At 42.7% G+C, this 21,183-nt stretch overlaps 1 protein-coding gene across 7 annotated transcripts in view; it reads left to right on the forward strand.

Annotated features, from left to right (window-relative positions):
* Nucleotides 1-16,033, forward strand: part of MCF2 (MCF.2 cell line derived transforming sequence) — a 154,611-nt gene extending 138,578 nt beyond the window's left edge. For all 7 annotated transcript variants that reach the window (XM_083159469.1, XM_083159470.1, XM_083159467.1 and 4 more), the window contains 2 exons: nt 2,646-2,746; nt 15,528-16,033. In XM_083159469.1, coding sequence (XP_083015595.1) covers nt 2,646-2,746; nt 15,528-15,568 — 142 coding nt within the window. In that variant the 3' untranslated portion in view covers nt 15,569-16,033. The remainder of the gene's footprint in view (nt 1-2,645; nt 2,747-15,527) is intronic.
* The last annotated feature ends 5,150 nt before the right edge of the window (nt 16,034-21,183 follow it).

Below are 21,183 nucleotides of genomic sequence, written 5' to 3' on the forward strand. Positions count from 1 at the left end.
CAAAATGACAGTAAGGAGCTGGTTGGCTGCTGTGCTCACTCTCCACTGTATCATTTTTCTAGCTTTGTACTTCTGACCCACTGAGAGAGATTGGTGTTTTAGGGGAATGCATTGCTGAACTGTAACAATAGCAGATACATATTTCTAATGTATACTAGAAATTGGACAGTTTTATTGGTTAATAGTAAGAATTCAAGATTACTTGAAGGTGGCACATTGGCATAACATTCTCTCAACTAGGGCCCCATGTTTCTTGCCTATTATCTGATTGTTGCTTTGGGATACGGTCATATTGTCGATCCGACTTAGGTCGACACCGTTGGGTCGACAGGCAACAAGGTCGACAGGGTTCTAGGTCGACATGGATGAAGGTCGACATGGTTAGACAAATGCGTTAGGTCGACATGGGTTAGTTCGACAAGTTGCGAGGTCGACATGTGCTGACAGGCAGTATTTCATGCCCTACCATCCACTAGGGCAGGGGTTCCCAATCTTTTTTGAATCACGGCACCCTAGAGTATCAAAAAATTTTCATGGCACCCCTAGGCCAAAAATTAATTTATTAGATTGGGTTTATATGTGATTCTTTGGGTCAGGTATGTGGTAAAGGACAGGATTTGCTTCTGTTTGTACACATTTTATTAATGGCAGCCACCAGCATTGTTTTTGCTCATAAATAATTAACAATTAAAAATTTAAGTTGGTCCTGGACTACCAACCCAGGGCACCCCTGCATGTGTCCCGAGGCACCCCAGGGAGCCACGGCACACAGTTTGGGAACCACTGCACTAGGGTGTGGTGGGAGAATAAAATAGTGTGCCGAGCGCAGCGATGCACTGTGCCGAAGCATCGCGAGGGGCTGCGGTTGACTTCCAACTGTGTCGACATTCGGGTAAAAAAACTGTGAAAAACCCATGTCGACCTCGCGACCTGTTGACCTAACCCTTGTCGACCTAATGCATTTGTCGAGCTAAACCCATGTTGACCTTGTTCAGTGTCGTCCTAGACACCTGTCGACCTTCACCCATGTTGACCTCGTTGCCTGTCGACCTAATGACTGTCGACCTACGTCGGGTCGACAATACGATCCACACCCGTTCCTTTGCATGTTTCCTGATTGTTATCCGCCTGTTACCTGATTTTTATCTTCCTATTTGCTGATTGTTATCTGACTGTCCCTTTTCCTGTTCTTTGGCTGTTATCTGACCATTCCCTTGCCTGCTCTCTGGCGGTTATCTGCCAGTTCCCTGATTGCTGTGTGTCTGCTTACCCATTCTCTGAGTGTCTGTTTTTTTATGATAATTATCTGGCTGTTCACTGATCATTATCTGTCCAGAATTCTTAGGGTTCACTACTCGCTAATGACCCTACTTTTTTCTGTTTGTCTTTGTCCTCACAGTTACCACCTTTTCTCTGCACTGTCGTAAATTATCCAGCTTTAGAGTCAAGCTGAAATTCTACTATCCCCTATTGGACTGGAATGCTAACTGTGCAGCAATGCACCTTGTCAGTAGTGACTAGAGCCTTACTACTCTAGGGGCCTGATTCATAGCTGGACACTATTGAATTTGCAGCTGCAATCGCACTTGCACTTTATGGGCCTAATTCAGTAAGGATCGCATATGATAAGCTGTTCACAGCAGATATGTATATGTGATCCTTAGCAATGCAAATGCAGTAGGAGGTTCATGCCACCTGCTGTCTGCATTTGAGATTGCATCAAACAGCGATGGGATCACCATTTAAGAGGAACATTGCCACCATCTGTAACCTTCTCCCTTCTCCACCTACAGAGGTGTCCCTCTGTGACCTTACTCAGGCTGCTTGTCGCAGGATGGCTTGTGAGGCCAAGGAAACTGTGCCTCTCTGTGCTGTCCTTGGCCTGGCCACTCCTGGGAAACGGGGACCACACCTCCTTACATAAGGTCACACCTTGTACCCAGACATGGTCCTGCTCTCTACAGTCCTGAGTCTGACCACATATTAACCCTTGACCCCATACATGATATACATGCAGCTTTATACTCCCTATCCCTGCTCAGCTGTTATTCAGAGCTGTGCCTGTCTCCCTGGCTATTTTTAATGTCAGCTGGGTGTGGATCATTAGGTTGACCACAGGAAGGTCGACATGCATTAGGTCGACACACACTCAAAATGTTGACATGGTCATTAGGTCGACACAGGCATTAGATCAACAATGAAAAGGTTGACATGGGGTTTTCGCTTTTTTTTTGTCCTGAATGCCGACACAGTCGACATGAACACTGTATCGGTGCACTGCATCCCCTCTCATCGCTCGCTGCGCATGTCATGCTTCAGGCGTGGTGCCTCGCTACACTCGGCACACTATTCTATTCTCCCACCAAGCACTAGTGGATAGTAGGGCATAAAATACGGCCTGTCGGCACATGTCGGCTCAAAAAAAAGGTGAAAAACCCATGTTGACCAAATTACCCTGTCGACCTAAAGCCATGTTGACCTTTTGAGTCTGTCGACCTTCAGTGGTTGACCTATTGCATGTCAACCTTTATTTATGTTGACCTAGTAACCATGTACTAAGCAGCTGCTGTAAGTGGATAGAAGGGCTGGTGTCCTGTAAGCAGTGTCACACTACAGTGCAGAACTATGTGTTTGTCTTATAACAGGCTGGTGAGGAATTTGAACAGAAAAAAAGAAGGCTGGATCCATGGAAACAACTTACAAATAATCATTGGTGAATGTCGGATTCGGGCCTCCAAAATAACAGGTAACAAACACACAATGGATTATGTCTTATTGGATGCAATAAGCAGGGAAAGTCAACACACACAAATATAATAAAGATCAATAACATCTGAATTGTATGTTGCAATACTTCATATATGAGATAGTGACACATGATTACTTCCAATATCTAAATGATGTAATGATGATGGCTTCTAATGGGTGCATGATGCGTGTACCGATAATTTAGCATGTTTAGCACAGGACGTTACTTTATTCCCTGCGACAGGTTATAAAAAAGTCTGTAGCATTCATTGTTCGTAACGGGACCTACACACATAGTGACACTGTTGAGCATTCTGAGCGATGCTAGATCACTCAGAATGCTCAGCAAGATTGCTCAGCGCAACGGTGCGCATCGATGTGCCAGCGATGTGTGCTGAGCGCTCTGGCAGGGCCAGTATTCTCCGCTGAGAACACTGGCCCTGACCCCGGCAAGTAACTACATTTATCCAGCATGCTGGATATTGATCTCCGGAGGCCGCGCATCGTTATCTCTATGCCCCTACACATGTAGCGATGTAGACTTCTCATGCAGTTGTACTTTTTGATATGAGGTTCCATAAAATAATGTAGCAGAGATTTGCTTTTTTTCCTTTGCTGCTGCACCAGTAATTTAAGATCCTGTAACTCCACGTAGAGGGGAAAGTTTGGTTCTTTATCGCCACCTGTTGCCTACAAGGGGCACTGCAGTACATCTGTTTTAGTATTTAAGTTCCCAGAGCCGGCCCTAGCCTAAATGACGCCCTAGGCAAGATTTTGGCTGGTGCCCCTTAGCTCCGCCACCAGTTCTGCCTCTGACCCTGCTCCCCTTTCCCAGCACCATCAACCCTCATCATAGCAGTCATCATTTTGGTGCTCCTACCCGCAATATTTTAAATAGAAACAGTGCACACATTCGGTGCGCAGCCCAAACAGGGGTGTGTTCTTGCTGGGAAGGGGCATGGCCACACAATAGTACTCTCAATTTAAATTATGCCACACAGTAGTGAAACTTTATTCACATTATATTATGCGATGGTGTCCCTTATTCATGTTACATCACACAGTAGTACCACTTTACCTTATATACATTACTCCTCACATTATACCCTTAGAAAAAAATCCTAAGAAAATATTGCATTTTAAGCACCTTCATGGCCACACTGCGACCCAGCACAAAGCAGTGTGTGCTGGGCAGAGGAGAAGAGCTGCAGCTGCTGCTGTCACTTAAGGGGAGGGGGCCCCATTGGGTCCTTCCATCAGACTTTGGCCTAGGTAGTTTGTACTCCCTACCCTTTTCTCTCTGCACCCCTGATAATACCACACAGTAATGCCCCTTACACATGACACACATTATTAATGTCCTTATAAACATAATGCCCCTTACACATTATGCCAACCTTTATTAACCCCTTCCCGACATTTGACGTACATTTACGTCATGGCCGGGAAGCACTTCCCGACACATGGCGTAAATGTACGTCATGGCTTTAAACTGTCACCGCGTCTATAGACGCGGTGACAGTTTCAACATGTCTGCTGTCCCTGACAGCAGACATGTCCGTGCATGCCCCGGGGGGGCTGCGATGCCGCCCCCCCGTCGGCGATCGCTGTGATTGGCTGTTCAGTGTGAACAGCCATTCACAGCGTTTTCCTGTGTCACCGGCGAATAACGTTCGCCGGTGACACGGGATCAGAGGTGATTGGTGCTGTAAAGTACAGCACCAATCACCGCGGGGTGTAAGGGTGACACTGGTGTCACCCCACCTCACCCCGCCCGCCCCCAAAGGCCGTGATTGGTCCGTCGGACCGACGGACCAATCACAGCCAAGGAGGGGGATTTAAACTAACGGTGACTGCACTGCAGACGCCATTCCGGTCTGGAAAGCGTGCAGTGCGGTCACCGTACCCCCCTGCCGCCATACTGACCAGAACCTTGCTGCCTGCAATACTTACTTGATCGCTGCTGATTGATTACTGGATCCTGTTCAATAATTGTGCCTGTGAAATTGTGCTGCTGCACTGTATTAGCTAGATAGATAGAGAGATAGAGAGATAGATAGAGAGATAGATAGAGAGATAGATAGAGAGATAGATAGAGAGAGATAGAGAGAGATAGAGAGAGATAGAGAGAGATAGAGAGAGATAGAGAGAGAGATAGTGTCAGAGAGTGCTATATTTTGTGCTGCTGCAGTGTGATATAGTTATAGATAGAGAGAGAGAGATAGAGAGAGAGAGATAGAGAGAGAGGCCTACTGACAGAGTGCTATATTTTGTGCTGCTGCAGTGTGATAGTTATAGAGAGATAGAGAGAGAGAGATAGAGAGAGATAGTGACAGATTGTGCTATATATTTTTTATATAACTGACTGCTGCCCCCTCCTTTTGTGCTGATCAGTATAAATTAACTGATCAGTAACTTTTTGGGGGCGCAGGGTTTTTTTTATATATAGATATACCTGTGAGTGCTGCTGCTGCAGTGTCATAGAGTGTTAGATAGTGTTAGATAGTGAGAGATAGAGAGATAGAGAGAGATAGTGATAGAGAGTGCTAAATTTTGTGTCTGCTGTCCCCGCCTTTTGTGCTGATCACTATATCTGAGGTGATCAGCAACTTTTTTGGGGGTACAGAGGTTTTTTTTTTTTTATATATACCTGTCAGTTGCACCAAAGGTTGTGCACCTGCTGCACCTCACTGGTAATCAGTGTCGCATCACTGATCACCTTTTTTTTTTGTGTGTGTGCTGTGGGGTATTTTTTTAATTTTTTTTTTTACACACACTGTGATTTTGTGGGTGTCCTGTGGCCGCTGTGCGCTGATCAGTGACGTACATCACTGATCATCTTTTTCGGCACAGGGTTGATCTATTTTTTTTTTTTTTTTGATCAAATTCCTGTTGCCTTTGAGCGCTGTTCAGTGACAGACGTTACTGACCAACATCTGTGCTCAATTTTTGGCGCAGGACCTTTTTTTTTTTTAACCCCTTCCTTTTTTTTTTTTTTAACCCCTTCATTTTTTTTTTTTTTTAACCCCTTCATTTTTTTTTTTTTTATTGGTATAAAGCATTTTTTTTTTTTTTCTGCACCACATACACACTACACACTACATACCCCCCGGATTGAAATAAAGTTTGTGCCCCCCCCTACACTATACACGTGTTGAAACATTTCACTACCGGTAACACAAAAATAAAAATGGCATCCCAAATGTCCTCCCAAATGTCCTCCCAAATGTCCTCCCAATCATCCAGGAGAATGTATTCAGTGGAGGAGGCATATGCCATGCTTGCTTCGGACTCTGACACAGGCAGTGATGCAAGCGGGGAATTTGAAGGATTTGCCTTAAGCTCCTCTTCCTCCTCTGCTGATGAGGGACCCCCTCAAAGACGCCCCCGTAGATCAGCTGAGATTCCCCCCCCAATAATTGATCTAGTATGGACCCCACCACCAGACAATTTTGAGCCCCAGGTTCCTGAGTTTTTGGGCATGCCAGGAATCCAATTTGATTCCACAGGTCTCAGAGAAATTGACTTTTTCAAATTATTTTTCTCTGATGATTTTATAAATTTAATGGTGGACCAAACTAATTTATATGCCCAGCAGTTTATTGCTCAAAACCCCACGTCATCATTTGCTAGGTGGACCCCTGTAGATGCAGTAGAGATGATGACGTTTTGGGGTCTGGTGTTTCATATGGGCATAGTAAAAAAGCCAGAAATTAGGCAATATTGGAGTACAGATGTTCTGTACAGTACTCCATTTTACCGTATGGCCATGCCCCGGACTCGATTTGAGACAATTCTTAAATTCATACATTACACCGATAATGCACAGTGCCCACCCAGAGATGATCCCACCTTTGACCGGCTATTCAAAGTCAGGCCGGTCATTGATCATTTCAGTGCCAAATTTGAAGAGGTGTACATCCCTGAAAAATTTATTTGTATCGACGAGTCCCTTATACATTTTAAAGGAAGGGTTAAATTCCGCCAGTACCTTCCCAATAAGAGGGCAAGGTATGGCATAAAAATGTATAAGCTGTGTGAAAGCACCTCAGGGTACACTCACAGGTTTAGGGTATATGAAGGGAAGGATTCAAGAATTGAACCGCCAGAATGCCCCCCCTCCCTCGTAGGTGTTAGTGGGAAAATTGTCTGGGATTTAGTGCACCCCTTCCTGGATAAAGGTTATCACCTCTATGTGGATAACTATTACACTAGCATCCCCCTGTTTAAGGCCCTTGGTTCAAGAGGTACAGCAGCTTGCGGTACTGTGCGCAAGAACCAAAGAGGCCTCCCAAAAACGCACATTGCCCAAGTAATGAGAAGGGGTGAAAGCAGGGGAATATGCAACGAAAATATGTTGTTGGTCAAATATAAGGACAAGAGGGATGTCCTTATACTGACAACAATTCACGGAGACAGTACCACCTCCGTCCCTGTACGAGGTGCTAGTACCCACACCTCCAAACCTAATTGTATCCTGGATTACAATAGGTACATGGGCGGAGTGGATCTTTCAGATCAGGTACTGAAGCCGTACAGTGCCCTGCGGAAAACAAAAATCTGGTACAAGAAGGTGGCCGTGTATATCATCCAGATGGCACTGTATAACGCTTACGTGCTATTCCGTTCTACCGGCCAGAGGGGGACATTTATGCACTTTCAAGAGGAAGTCATAAAGGGCCTAATATTTGGGAACCAGCAGGCAGAGGGCCCCAGTACTTCTAGTACTGGCCCCCGTATTGTACCAGGGCAGCATTTTCCTGATGAAATCCCCTCCACTGGAAAAAAGGGCAGGACACAAAAAAGGTGCAAAGTTTGCTATAAAAAGGGAATAAGAAAGCAAACTATTTTCCAGTGTGACACTTGCCCCGACAAACCCGGCCTATGTATAAAGGAGTGTTTTAAATTATACCACACATCTATGGAATATTAGGTTCATAATTTCACCGTGCTTCGGGGGTCTTGCTAATGCCACATAGCACCCACCATTCATTCCACCAGAATCTGAGCCGCAAAATCCAAAAATCACTCCTTCCCTTCTGAGTCCTGCCATGCACCCAACTGGTATTTTTTGGTCACATGTGAGGCATTGCCGTACTTGGGAGAAATTGGGGCACAGATTTTGGGGTGCTTTTTCTCCTTCATTCCTTGTGAAATTGAAAAATTTTGAGCCAGAACTGCATTTTTGTGTAAAAAAATGTAATTTTTCATGTTCACTGCCCACTTGTATCAAAATTGGTGAAACCCCTGGGGGTTTGAAATGTACACTATACCCCTAGATGAATTCCCTGAGGGGTGTAGTTTGCAAAATGGGGTCACTTGTGGGGGGGTTCCACTGTATTGGTGCTTTGGGGGTCTTGCTAATGCGACATAGCACCCACCATTATTCCACCAGAATTTGTGCTGCAAAATCCAAATATCACTCCTTCCCTTCTGAGTCCTGCCACTTTTTGGTCACACATGAGGCATTGCCGTACTCGGGAGAAATTGGGGCACAGATTTTGGGGTGCTTTGTCTCCTTCATTCCTTCTGAAAATGAAAAATTTTGAGCCAGAACTGCATTTTTGTGTAAAAAAATGTAATTTTTCATTTTCACTGCCCACTTGTATCAAAATTGGTGAAACCCCTGGGGGTTTGAAATGTACACTCTACCCCTAGATGAATTCCCTGAGGGGTGTACTTCGCAAAATGGGGTGACTTGTGGGGGGGTTCCACTGTATTGGTGCAACATAGCACCCACCATTCATTCCACCAGAATCTGAGCTGCAAAATCCAAAAAATCACTCCTTCCGTTCTGAGTCCTGCCATGCACCCAACTGGTATTTTTTGGTCACATGTCAGGCATTGCCGTACTCGGGAGAAATTGGGGCACAGATTTTGGGGTGCTTTTTCTCCTTCATACCTTCTGAAAATTAAAAATTTTGAGCCAGAACTGCATTTTTGTGTAAAAAAATGTAATTTTTCATGTTCACTGCCCACTTGTATCAAAATTGGTGAAACCCCTGGGGGTTTGAAATGTACACTATACCCCTAGATGAATTCCCTGAGGGGTGTAGTTTGCAAAATGGGGTGACTTGTGGGGGGGTTCCACTGTATTGGTGCTTGGGGGGTCTTGCTAATGCGACATAGCACCCACCAAAATTCCACCAGAATCTGAGCTGCAAAATCCAAAAATCACTCCTTCCCTTCTGAGTCCTGCCATGCACCCAACTGGTATTTTTTGGTCACATGTCAGGCATTGCCGTACTCGGGAGAAATTGGGGCACAGATTTTGGGGTGCTTTTTCTCCTTCATACCTTCTGAAAATGAAAAATTTTGAGCCAGAACTGCATTTTTGTGTAAAAAAATGTAATTTTTCATGTTCACTGCCCACTTGTATCAAAATTGGTGAAACCCCTGGGGGTTTGAAATGTACACTATACCCCTAGATGAATTCCCTGAGGGGTGTAGTTTGCAAAATGGGGTGACTTGAGGGGGGGTTCCACTGTATTGGTGCTTGGGGGGTCTTGCTAATGCCACATAGCACCCACCAAAATTCCACCAGAATCTGAGCTGCAAAATCCAAAAATCACTCCTTCCCTTCTGAGTCCTGCCATGCACCCAACTGGTATTTTTTGGTCACATGTCAGGCATTGCCGTACTCGGGAGAAATTGGGGCACAGATTTTGGGGTGCTTTTTCTCCTTCATACCTTCTGAAAATGAAAAATTTTGAGCCAGAACTGCATTTTTGTGTAAAAAAATGTAATTTTTCATGTTCACTGCCCACTTGTATCAAAATTGGTGAAACCCCTGGGGGTTTGAAATGTACACTATACCCCTAGATGAATTCCCTGAGGGGTGTAGTTTGCAAAATGGGGTGACTTGTGGGGGGGTTCCACTGTATTGGTGCTTGGGGGGTCTTGCTAATGCCACATAGCACCCACCAAAATTCCACCAGAATCTGAGCTGCAAAATCCAAAAATCACTCCTTCCCTTCTGAGTCCTGCCATGCACCCAACTGGTATTTTTTGGTCACATGTCAGGCATTGCCGTACTCGGGAGAAATTGGGGCACAGATTTTGGGGTGCTTTTTCTCCTTCATACCTTCTGAAAATGAAAAATTTTGAGCCAGAACTGCATTTTTGTGTAAAAAAATGTAATTTTTCATTTTCACTGCCCACTTGTATCAAAATTGGTGAAACCCCTGGGGGTTTGAAATGTACACTATACCCCTAGATGAATTCCCTGAGGGGTGTAGTTTGCAAAATGGGGTGACTTGAGGGGGGGTTCCACTGTATTGGTGCTTGGGGGGTCTTGCTAATGCGACATAGCACCCACCAAAATTCCACCAGAATCTGAGCTGCAAAATCCACAAAATCACTCCTTCCGTTCTGAGTCCTGCCATGCACCCAACTGGTATTTTATGGTCACATGTCAGGCATTGCCGTACTCGGGAGAAATTGGGGCACAGATTTTGGGGTGCTTTTTCTCCTTCATACCTTCTGAAAATTAAAAATTTTGAGGCAGAACTGCATTTTTGTGTAAAAAAATGTAATTTTTCATGTTCACTGCCCACTTGTATCAAAATTGGTGAAACCCCTGGGGGTTTGAAATGTACACTATACCCCTAGATGAATTCCCTGAGGGGTGTAGTTTGCAAAATGGGGTGACTTGAGGGGGGGTTCCACTGTATTGGTGCTTGGGGGGTCTTGCTAATGCGACATAGCACCCACCAAAATTCCACCAGAATCTGAGCTGCAAAATCCACAAAATCACTCCTTCCGTTCTGAGTCCTGCCATGCACCCAACTGGTATTTTATGGTCACATGTCAGGCATTGCCGTACTCGGGAGAAATTGGGGCACAGATTTTGGGGTGCTTTTTCTCCTTCATACCTTCTGAAAATTAAAAATTTTGAGGCAGAACTGCATTTTTGTGTAAAAAAATGTAATTTTTCATTTTCACTGCCCACTTGTATCAAAATTGGTGAAACCCCTGGGGGTTTGAAATGTACACTATACCCCTAGATGAATTCCCTGAGGGGTGTAGTTTGCAAAATGGGGTGACTTGTGGGGGGGTTCCACTGTATTGGTGCTTGGGGGGTCTTGCTAATGCGACATAGCACCCACCAAAATTCCACCAGAATCTGAGCTGCAAAATCCAAAAATCACTCCTTCCCTTCGGAGTCCTGCCATGCACCCAACTGGTATTTTTTGGTCACATGTGAGGCATTGCCGTACTCGGGAGAAATTGGGGCACATATTTTGGGGTGCTTTTTCTCCTTCATTCCTTGTGAAAATGAAAAATTTTGAGCCAGAACTGCATTTTTGTGTAAAAAATTTAATTTTTCATTTTCAATGCCCAGTTGTACCACAATTGGTGAAACCCCTGGGGGTTTGAAATGTACACTATACCCCTAGATGAATTCCCTGAGGGGTGTAGTTTGCAAAATGGGGTCACTTGTGGGGGGGTTCCTAAATTTTAGCATCTTATGGTGCCTAGAAACCTACATGGTGCCTAAAAAATAATCTCAGAAAAAGGAGTCTCCAAAATCAAGTAGGTGCTCCTTCTATTATGAAGCCTGTGGTTTGGTCAACGTGCACACTAGGGCCACATATAGGATATTTATGAAAACAAAAGAATTGGGGGAATCAATTTTTAGTCACATTTCTCTAGTAAAATGTACTGTGTTCCTTAGAAAAATGTATTAAAATTGCAAATCTGCAAAAAAAAAGAAATTTTGAAATTTCACCTACACTTTGTTTTAATTCCTGTGAAACACCTAAAGGGTTAACAAACTTCCAAAATGCTGTTTTGAATACTGTGAGGGGTGCAGTTTTTGAAATGGCATCATTTATGGGGGTGTCTCACATACAAGTCCCTCAAAGTCACATCAGAACTGAACTGGTCCCTAAAAAAATCAGTGTTTGAAATTTTCTTGAAAATTTGAGAATTTGCTATTCATATTGTAAGCCTCCTAGTGTCCAAAAAAATGAAAAGGAAGTTGAAATAATGATGGAAATATAAAGTAGACATATGGTCTATGTTAGTTATTAACTATTTTGAGTGGTATGATTATTTGTCTCACAAGCAGAAAATTTAACATTTTGCAAATCGCTAAATTTTCCATTTTTTCACGACATTTTGGTATTTTTCACAAAAAAACACAGACTGTATCGACCCAAATTTACCACTAATTTGAAGTACAATGTGTCACGAAAAAACAATCTCAAAATCACTGGGATAAGTAAAAGCAAAAAAAAGTTATCCCCACTTAAGTGAGACATGTCAGATTTGAAAAAAATGGCTCTGTCAGGAACGCCAAAACTAGCTCTGTCAGGAAGGGGTTAATGACCTTCATACACATAATGGCACACATAATGCCCCTTACACATATGTTGCAAATTATTAATGCCCTTATACACGTGACACACATAATGCCTGTTACACATATGTCACACATTATTAATGCATTTATACATGACACATATAATGCCCCTTACACATATGCCGAACACTATTGCACAACCAACTCACCCGCAGACAGCACTGGCACAGCTGCTAACACTGTGACCTCTGCCTCTGCTTGGATACAGATGTTTCCTCATACATCTTGCCTCAATAGGCCATGCAGCTCCTGGCCAGTTCTGCTAAAATTGGGTGCCTTTTTTGCTGAAAATTCCGATGATTAAAATGATATGTGGCATGCCTACATTCTGTGTGTGACTGTGGCTGTACCTGCATTCGGAATGCTATGTTACAGTGATTTCCATGAATACACTATTTCATATGCAGATACAGCCTCACTCACACACATAATATAGGCATGCTGCATATCATTTTAATCAGCAGAAGCTGCTGGTGCCCATAGGCATTCCAAATGCCCTAGGCAGTTGCCTAGTTTGTCTATGCCTAGGGCCGGCTCTGTAAGTTCCCACAGAGTACTGTATGAATTACACCTGCTGTAGGTGGTTTTACACTTTTCCAATATTCCTATCTTTTAATCACCTACAGTATGATAAGCACCTCAAAGTGAATATTATGAACTGCAGATGGAAATATTTATACAACTGAAAGCAAACTGTTCTAGTTTGTCCTTATTTTGTAGCTATTTTTAGCTTTATAGTGTTCCAGTATGACCTGTGATTAACTATTGTTGGCTCTAGTTTTATACTTTAAGGGCGTTGCACCATTTTTCTAAAGCATATTTCCTTATCTGAAATCTGTCTTTACTGTACTCTTAATAATATGTGTAGTATTCTAAATACATTTGTACAGTATATGTGCGTCTTTCGCTTTCCGTGTTGATGTTGCATTTTTGTCTTGTCTGACTCGGGTGTATAATTGTGAAATCTGTATGTGACTGCAGTGGGTGTGAAGTCATATACAATGAAAGTACCATAAGGTGGTGTTTTGGGCAGCATGTGCATTGCATTGGGGCCCCTGAGGACCATGTGGCCCACTGTTGACCAAACCAGCAATGAGTTATCACCTGGCCCTCCCACTGACCATTTGTGCAATGTTAAATGAATGGCCCAGTGCAGGGAGCAGAGTGGGCCCCACTATAGGAGGGACTTGGCCCTTTCCTTAGAGAGGCAGGGATGTTCAGGACTGATAGCCTGTGAGTACTGATGGTCACATGCTACCTTATCTAAAAAGTTTTCCCTGGCTGTGGCATGACACCACTGGCTTTTGAAGCCCGGTGCTGGATATATACGAGTATATACGGCCGCTAAATACGAATAAGCCAGAAAACGACTGGCTACGCCATTGGCCAGATACAAATCTGTAAATCTGCCCTATTTAGGAATCATATTTCCGAAAAAATATGGCCGTTGCCGGTCATATTGATTCTTATTTAGGGGGGTATTCAATCATGGGCCACAGCTGTCGAGCTGGCTTGACAGCAGTGACCCTGTCCCGTTCTCGGTTGCTCGACCGAGAAAAAGCAGGCGGGATTCAATGTCCCGCCTGCAGTGGGACGAGAAGGGGCGTGGCCACGAGCTGTGGCCTGGAAGAGGCGAGCTTTAGCCGGGAGCTCTTCACTTCCTGGCCGTTCTCAGCAGAACGAGCCCGACTGCTTGTGAAGTCAGGCTCGTTCTGTGAGATCCCCTGTTCAACGCTGTCGAGGAAGACAGCATTGAATAGGACCCCGCAGCCATCTACCCCGTCGGAAGATGGCTGCGGGAGATTGAATACCCCCCTAAGAATACGATTCAGTCGTATTTATATTCTTACTAAATTTCCCCCTGTGCCTTTATTCTGTCCACCTCAATGAGTTATAACCACAGTAAAAATACCATTAGTAATTTGTGATGTGTCTCCTTTGTGTGAAAGTTAGCGTCATTATGTATATTGAAGCAGCCTTTTACATTTCCCGTATGAAGACTTGCTGTTTACATACTAGTGTGTGACCAGGGCAAAACCTGTGTAGAATGTAGTCACATTGTTTAAATATTAGCTTATGAGCCACCCTGTGGCAGCCAGTACTCCTCCTCTGCTATATTTAGCCAGGAGTTGCAATAACTTATTATAATCACATACAGAAGTAATCTGTTTTCCCAAAAATGTGAAAAAAGAAAACGAAGGCATATTTTTATTTTAACAACAGTCAGGCATGTGACAGAGGTTTGTTAGCGTCCACACCCTCTCACTTCTCCCCCTCCCTCATTGCACTTGAGCTCATTTTTTTATATTTTCAATAAAATTATTTCCGCTGTATTTAACCATTTTGAGTGCCAACTTTGCTGTGAGCGATCCTTAAAATATTTCTTAAAAATGCCAGCATCACTCACAGCAACTGTTCTTTTAGTAGAAATAAATACAAATACAGCCAAGTCGATTAATTGATAATAAATTAATACATTTAGTTAAATATTGCATCCAAATAACAGTCGCTGTGATCGGTGCTGGCAATTTTAATGGATATTTTGAGGATCTCTCACAGCGACGTTGGCACTCAAAGGGTATAATAAAAAGGTTTGCTTGGCAATTTTTACACCTATTCCCTTTTTTAAATTGTTCATTGTAAACTTATCAACTAAATTCTAAATATATATGTTTTGAGAACAGACACTTGTTTCGCACCCACAGGTAGGCTGCCTAGCTTACAAAATCCCCTGGACAGGGAATGGGGAAAAATATGGCATACAGTTGTAAGATGGCGCCCCTAGAGTTGATCTTACTATTAGATCAAAAAAGCCTTACAATATTTACCTTCTCGAAATCATGTAAAAGAGGCCCATATATTTCAAATATTTATTAAAAAGTATCTTATTCAAACATTGATGGCAACATTCCAGATGACAATGGAATTATTTCTGGTATTTCAGACACTTGAATATAGCAAACAAGAACCCCCAACGCGTTTCGTCCCCTTCTGGGACTTCATCAGGGGTTTCTGAAGATTTAACATATAAAAAAAATATGCATTAGAAATAATTTTTAGCTTTTTCCAAAAAGATAACCAATTTTGACATTATTCAGACACACAATAGTTTCTATATAGGCTTCACTTTAACATGCTGATACATTTTTACATGCTTTCGAGAAGATAAATATTGTAAGGCTTTTTTGATCTCATAGTAAGGTCAACACTAGGGGCGCCATCTTACAACTGTACGCCATATAATAGGTTTCTTTAACCCCTACACTAATCCAGGGTTGATTTGACAGGCTGCACATGGCCTTCACTGACTGAACTACTCTATACGGCCCTGATATGAACCATGTCACGGCCTGATCTATGAAATAAAGTGAGTGATAATCTCTTAATTAATTTATCCACTTTCTTTTTCTAGATTCTGCCATGTGTAGCACAAGGAAGCTAAGTTCCCCTTAGATGGACTGGTGGGGATCGACGCACCTCTTGCTGGTTATAGATCATAAGTCGGAGACTCCGTTCCATGTTAATGTTGCTACAAATAAACCCTACAGCACCATCCGTGTCCATCATCCAAAGATCAGATAGGTTTTTCACATTGATAAAGGACACTTTTAATGACCTCATTTTGTAAGAAAGTTTCTGTACATTGGAAGGCTCCATTTTTACCACGCTACATAGTACCATTGTTTTATTTTTCATCTTGGCTAATGAAATGTTTTTAACTAATTGTAAATATAAGTGCTGGCATTTCTAGACCATTCATTCTAAGCGCATCTTGTGTTTTACCATTTTTGAGTAAAGCGCTCATACTTGAATCACCATAACTGTATGCCTGTTACCAAGGATTTTCACAAGGGGACAGTTGGAACTTGTAATGTGACTCATCGCAATAAAAGTCTTGATTGTCTTCCTTTTAATGTATACGGCAACTCTTAGAGTTTTGTTTGGGCTTAAAGTTATTTTCTCAAATGTATAGATGCTATTATAGTACTAAAAAGTATTTGGTTGATGTTATTCATTTTGTGCCAGAATAAGACTACTGGTACTACGTTTAGCAGGTTTACAGCTCAGGCTGACATACATGAAATCGGTGGACCTTTTTGTTCCCAGCACCCTGGCACTAAGCCCCAGCTTATTACCTGTCCACTTGTTCAGCCTTAGAAGCCCAGAACTCTGTTCCCAGCAAAGGTTTTAGTTGCACTCTCAGGTGCTTTTGATTACCTGAGTGTTGTTCACAGCAGTCTGCAAAACCTGGGCCAGACCTACCAAACACTTTACACCCATGCTGTCAAAGGCCATTATTCTAGTTCACTCTTCCTGACAAAATCCTTCTTACATGAGTAGATAAGGCACACTTTTTCTTCAAACTAATTGGTTTTGACAGGTCCACGCCCCTTTTATACAGTTTGTCCACGCCCCCTTTTATTTAGTTTGATATCAAACGTGATAGCGTGTGATAGCTCGTATCACGTTTGATATCAAAAGTAGTATAAAATTAATATTAACCCCCGTATTAAAATATAATTGGTTTGATACTGTAACTTCATACACGGATATTGGCTATGTGAAAATATGGTATACAACAGATCTATAATTCGTAGAACTGTAGATCTGTTGTATACCATATTTTTCTAGGAATATGATATGCGTATCGAATATAAATCAACAGTGGCAATGTGATTTGGTATAGCTCATAGATCTTTAGATATATAATTCGTAGAAATGTAGATCTTGTTTTATATCAAATTTGATTTGTGTAGGATGTCTCGCAACGCCGATCATCAAAACAGACGGCTGAAAGCCTGTTATTATAACGTATTAAAGCCGGGGAGTTTTTGCGGTTTTGATAAATATTATAAAGCTTTGAAAAATAAATTTAAAAGATCCGATGTGAGAAAATGGTTACAAGAGCAAGACGCGTACACATTGCACAAACCGGCTAGAAAAAACTATAAAAGGAATATGATATGTGTATCGGACATAAATCAACAGTGGCAATGTGATTTGGTATCGCTCATAGATCTGGCAAAGCACAACGACGGCGTAAAATATATACTAACCGTCATCGATATATTCAGTAAGAGGGCCTGGGCTGAAAGTCTGACTGCTAAGAGCGCGACGACTGTCGCTAAGGCTTTTGAAAAATTATTCCAACAGGGGGACGTACCGAGGAAACTACAAACCGATAATGGTAAAGAGTTTCTAAACAAAGTCCTAAAAAAGTTGTTAGAAAAATACGGTATACAACATTTCACAACCAATAATGATGTGAAAGCCGCCGTTATAGAACGCTTCAATAGGACTTTAAAAACACGAATGTGGCGATATTTCACGGCGAATAATACATACCGATATATAGACGTTTTACAAGCGTTCATTACCAGTTATAATAACACATACCATAGAACGATTAAGCGAGCTCCGAATGAGGTTGATGGCTCTAATGCGCTGGATGTCTTCAAGACGATATATGGCGATTACTTTAGAAGTAAGAAAACAAAGGCTTGTTTAGCGGTCGGGGACCACGTTCGTATCTCAAAATATAAGGATATATTTCAGAAAGGTTACGAACAGAGTTTTTCTGAGGAAATATTTGTAATACGCGGCGTGAACACTAAAGGACTTAAGCCGCTTTACACGTTGGAGGATCTCTACGGGGAGGCTATAACGGGTAGTTTTTACCCCGAAGAACTTCAAAGTATACCGAAAAACTATAATAGGATTTACAAAGTGGAGAAGATTTTAAAAAATAAGACGGTTAGAGGGAGGAAACACGTATTAGTCAAGTGGCGTGGATACCCCACAAAATTTAACAGTTGGGTCGCTGCATCGGAGATAAAAGATATATAAACAAAGAGGAAGATGGATGACAAACCCTTCTACATAACATTGCCGAGTAACGCCTCAGCCGATACATTTCCACAAAATAAGATTTCTGACTATACCACAAAGTTAGCAAGGCCGATAGACTTAAGTGGAGATTGGGAAGTAGCTCTTACAGAAATACAATACCCACACACCTGGAATACAATCGATGTGCGTGATTGTGTGTTGAAAATAACAAAGTGGGATGGGACGAGCGGTACAGCAACGAGGGTTTGCGTTAAACCGGGGTTTTATAAAACCATCGGGGCGTTACTGTTTTCTTTCAACGCTGAAATTGACCGACATAAACTGGATGGTTTAAAACTATTGTACGATCCGCTTGAACGAGAGATAATCATCGACAACAAGGCGATGTACAACATCACAGCCGGTCCTAAATTGTCGAGAATACTGGGGTTATACCCGAAAACTAAGATTTTAAAACCGTGCGCCGACATCAGCGGAGGGCAATATACGCTCTTCGTGTACACAGATATTATCGAACATCAGAGGGTCGGTGATAGTTATGTCCCGTTGTTGCGCACCGTTGAAATAAAGGGCCGTAACAACGAGATGGTCACTATACGGTATGAGAAGCCCGATTATGTTCCGTTGTGCAAGACGCATTTTGACACTATAGCCATAGAGATAAAGAATGATCAGAACGAAAACATGTCATTCAAGTTTGGGAAAGCGAACGTGAAACTACATTTCAGACGCCGCAAATCCGAATTTTATTAAAGACAATGGTGGCCGTTAAAAATTATGGTGACCCGGGGCTCTACGCGCAATATTATAAAACACAGGCCGGTAATGGATTACCCGGTTTTCACGGCAGCGCGTATATGTACGGGTGCGGTTTAGGTGGAATTTTTCGAAGCCTGTTCAGAAAAGCGGTACCGCTTTTCCGAAGAGGGCTGGCGATAGCAAAGCCCCACGTGAAGAATGCAGCACGCAACATCGCGAAAGACGTCATCGGACAAGCCACAGCGGCGGTTGTGAGCAAAATACACGACGCAAATCAAGCGAAGCAAGATGGATCAGGTTTAATCTATGCCAGGAAAGGGGCGGCTAAAAATAAACGGAAGCGGGCAATACGACTTCCGACATGGTGCAGACCCCTTTTAAACAAAAAACGGAGCAGACGCGGCTTAATTAAAAAAAGGAAACCGAAGCGAAGGGTCGGTGATATTTTTTAAGCATGTCTTTCATACACAATGAATCCATGGAATGCGCAAAATCTGAACTTGACCTTTTTGACGTACCACCGACGCAGACCAGCGTAGAGAAAAGCCTCTACGTCGAAGTTCAACCTTTGGCGGCATTATCCGAGACCGCGCCGCTTGAATTCTACATAGCGGCCAGCGGGGAACACTACTACGATCTGAACAACACGTTGCTGTACGTGACCTGCAAGATCGTACGGCCTGATAACACGGCTATACCTCAAGACGCCAAGGTCGCTCTTATTAATTACCCCATAGCAACTTTATTTAGCCAGGTTGATGTCACTTTGGGCGATAGGCTCATATCGCAGTCCAATAATCTTTACGCTTATAGGGCCTACATAGAGACCATACTGAATTATAGCTCAGATGCGTTATCCACAAAACACACAACTGGATTATTCTACAAAGATGTGGCTGGAGAACACAACACAAGAACCCTGGATGGTGTAAACACAGGGTTTATAAAAAGGGCAAGAACAACGGCACAAAGTCGAACGGTTGAATTATTGGGGCCGCTACACTGTGACCTTTTTCATCAACATAAACTAATATTGAACGCCGTGGACTTGAAGATAAAACTCATCAGAAACAAAGATGCATTCTGCTTAATGTCTGCTGAAGCGGAGGCCTTTAAAATTCAGATTGTTGCAGCGTCCCTGTTTGTGAAAAGAGTTCAGGTCTCACCCGCAGTCCGGATTGGACACGCCCAGGCCTTACTGGCCACCAACGCCAAATACGCGATCGATAGAGTGGGCATGAAGATCTATAGTATACCGACGGGGAGCCGCGTATTTAATTTAGAAAACCTGTTTTTAGGCCAGGTACCAAAAACCGTTATAGCCGCTTTTGTAGATAATGAAGCGTTTTCAGGAGCCTATGACAAAAACCCTCTACGGTTTGAACATAAAAATGTAAACTTCGCATCCCTACACCTGGATGGAACACCGCATCCGGCCAAACCATTTCAACCAGACTTTGAACACGGTAACGCGGTTCGCGAGTATATGTCGCTCATTCAGATCACAAATAAGCAGAAATCAGATTCGGGTATACTAATTGACCGTGAAGAGTACCTCAACGGCTACACACTATTTGCTTTTGATCTGTCGCCTGAACAGGAATGCGCGGAGCATCTGTCTCTAATCAGAACCGGTAATCTACGAGCTGAATTCCGGTTTGCAGGAGCACTAGACCGGACAGTCAACATAATAATATACGCATTATTTGATAATATCATCGAGATCAACCAGAGGCGCGATGTGCTGTATGATTATCTATAAATGAAATAAATAATTTTTATATTTATCGTATATTTACCAATATTCATCACCCCAAGCAGCGATATGAACACATTACAGATAAATTGTATACTGTACGCTAATCCGGTGACGCGGCTGTTTTTTAAAGGGACCTTCCCGTGCGATACGCTACCGAGCGGTAAACTATCGCAATACCCCTGCGCGTTTGTAATCAACACACATACCAGCGCCCAACCGGGGGAGCATTGGTTGGCCGTTTATTTTAACAACCAGAGCGAGTGTTACTTTTTGGACTCTTACGGATTAGAACCTGACAACCCCCTATTCCCAAAGGCCATAATAAATTTTTTAAACTCAAATTCAAAAAGAATTTACCACCAAAATAAGCAGTTGCAAGGTTTTAACAGTACCGTTTGTGGACAATATTGTATATACTTTATATTTTTCATGTGTAAAAATTACAAATATACAGATGTGTTGGCCCGTTTTAGTTATGATACAAAACGTAATGATCGCTATGTATCAAACTTTGTAAGACGTCTCCCTAGAAGTCATTGTTTGAGTCGATATACGGGTAACTGTATACAGTCCTGTGTCACCAGTAACCAACATGTGTTTGATGTGTAATACAAAATTGTTTGTGTAACTTGTAACTAATGTTGTGATTGAAATGCTGTATGTACATTGCTTATGGTTACTTTCTATTAAAAAATCTTGC

This window comes from Crinia signifera, chromosome 9 (assembly GCF_055691185.1).
Source record: "Crinia signifera chromosome 9, ASM5569118v1, whole genome shotgun sequence".
NCBI classification, from domain to species: domain Eukaryota; kingdom Metazoa; phylum Chordata; class Amphibia; order Anura; family Myobatrachidae; genus Crinia; species Crinia signifera.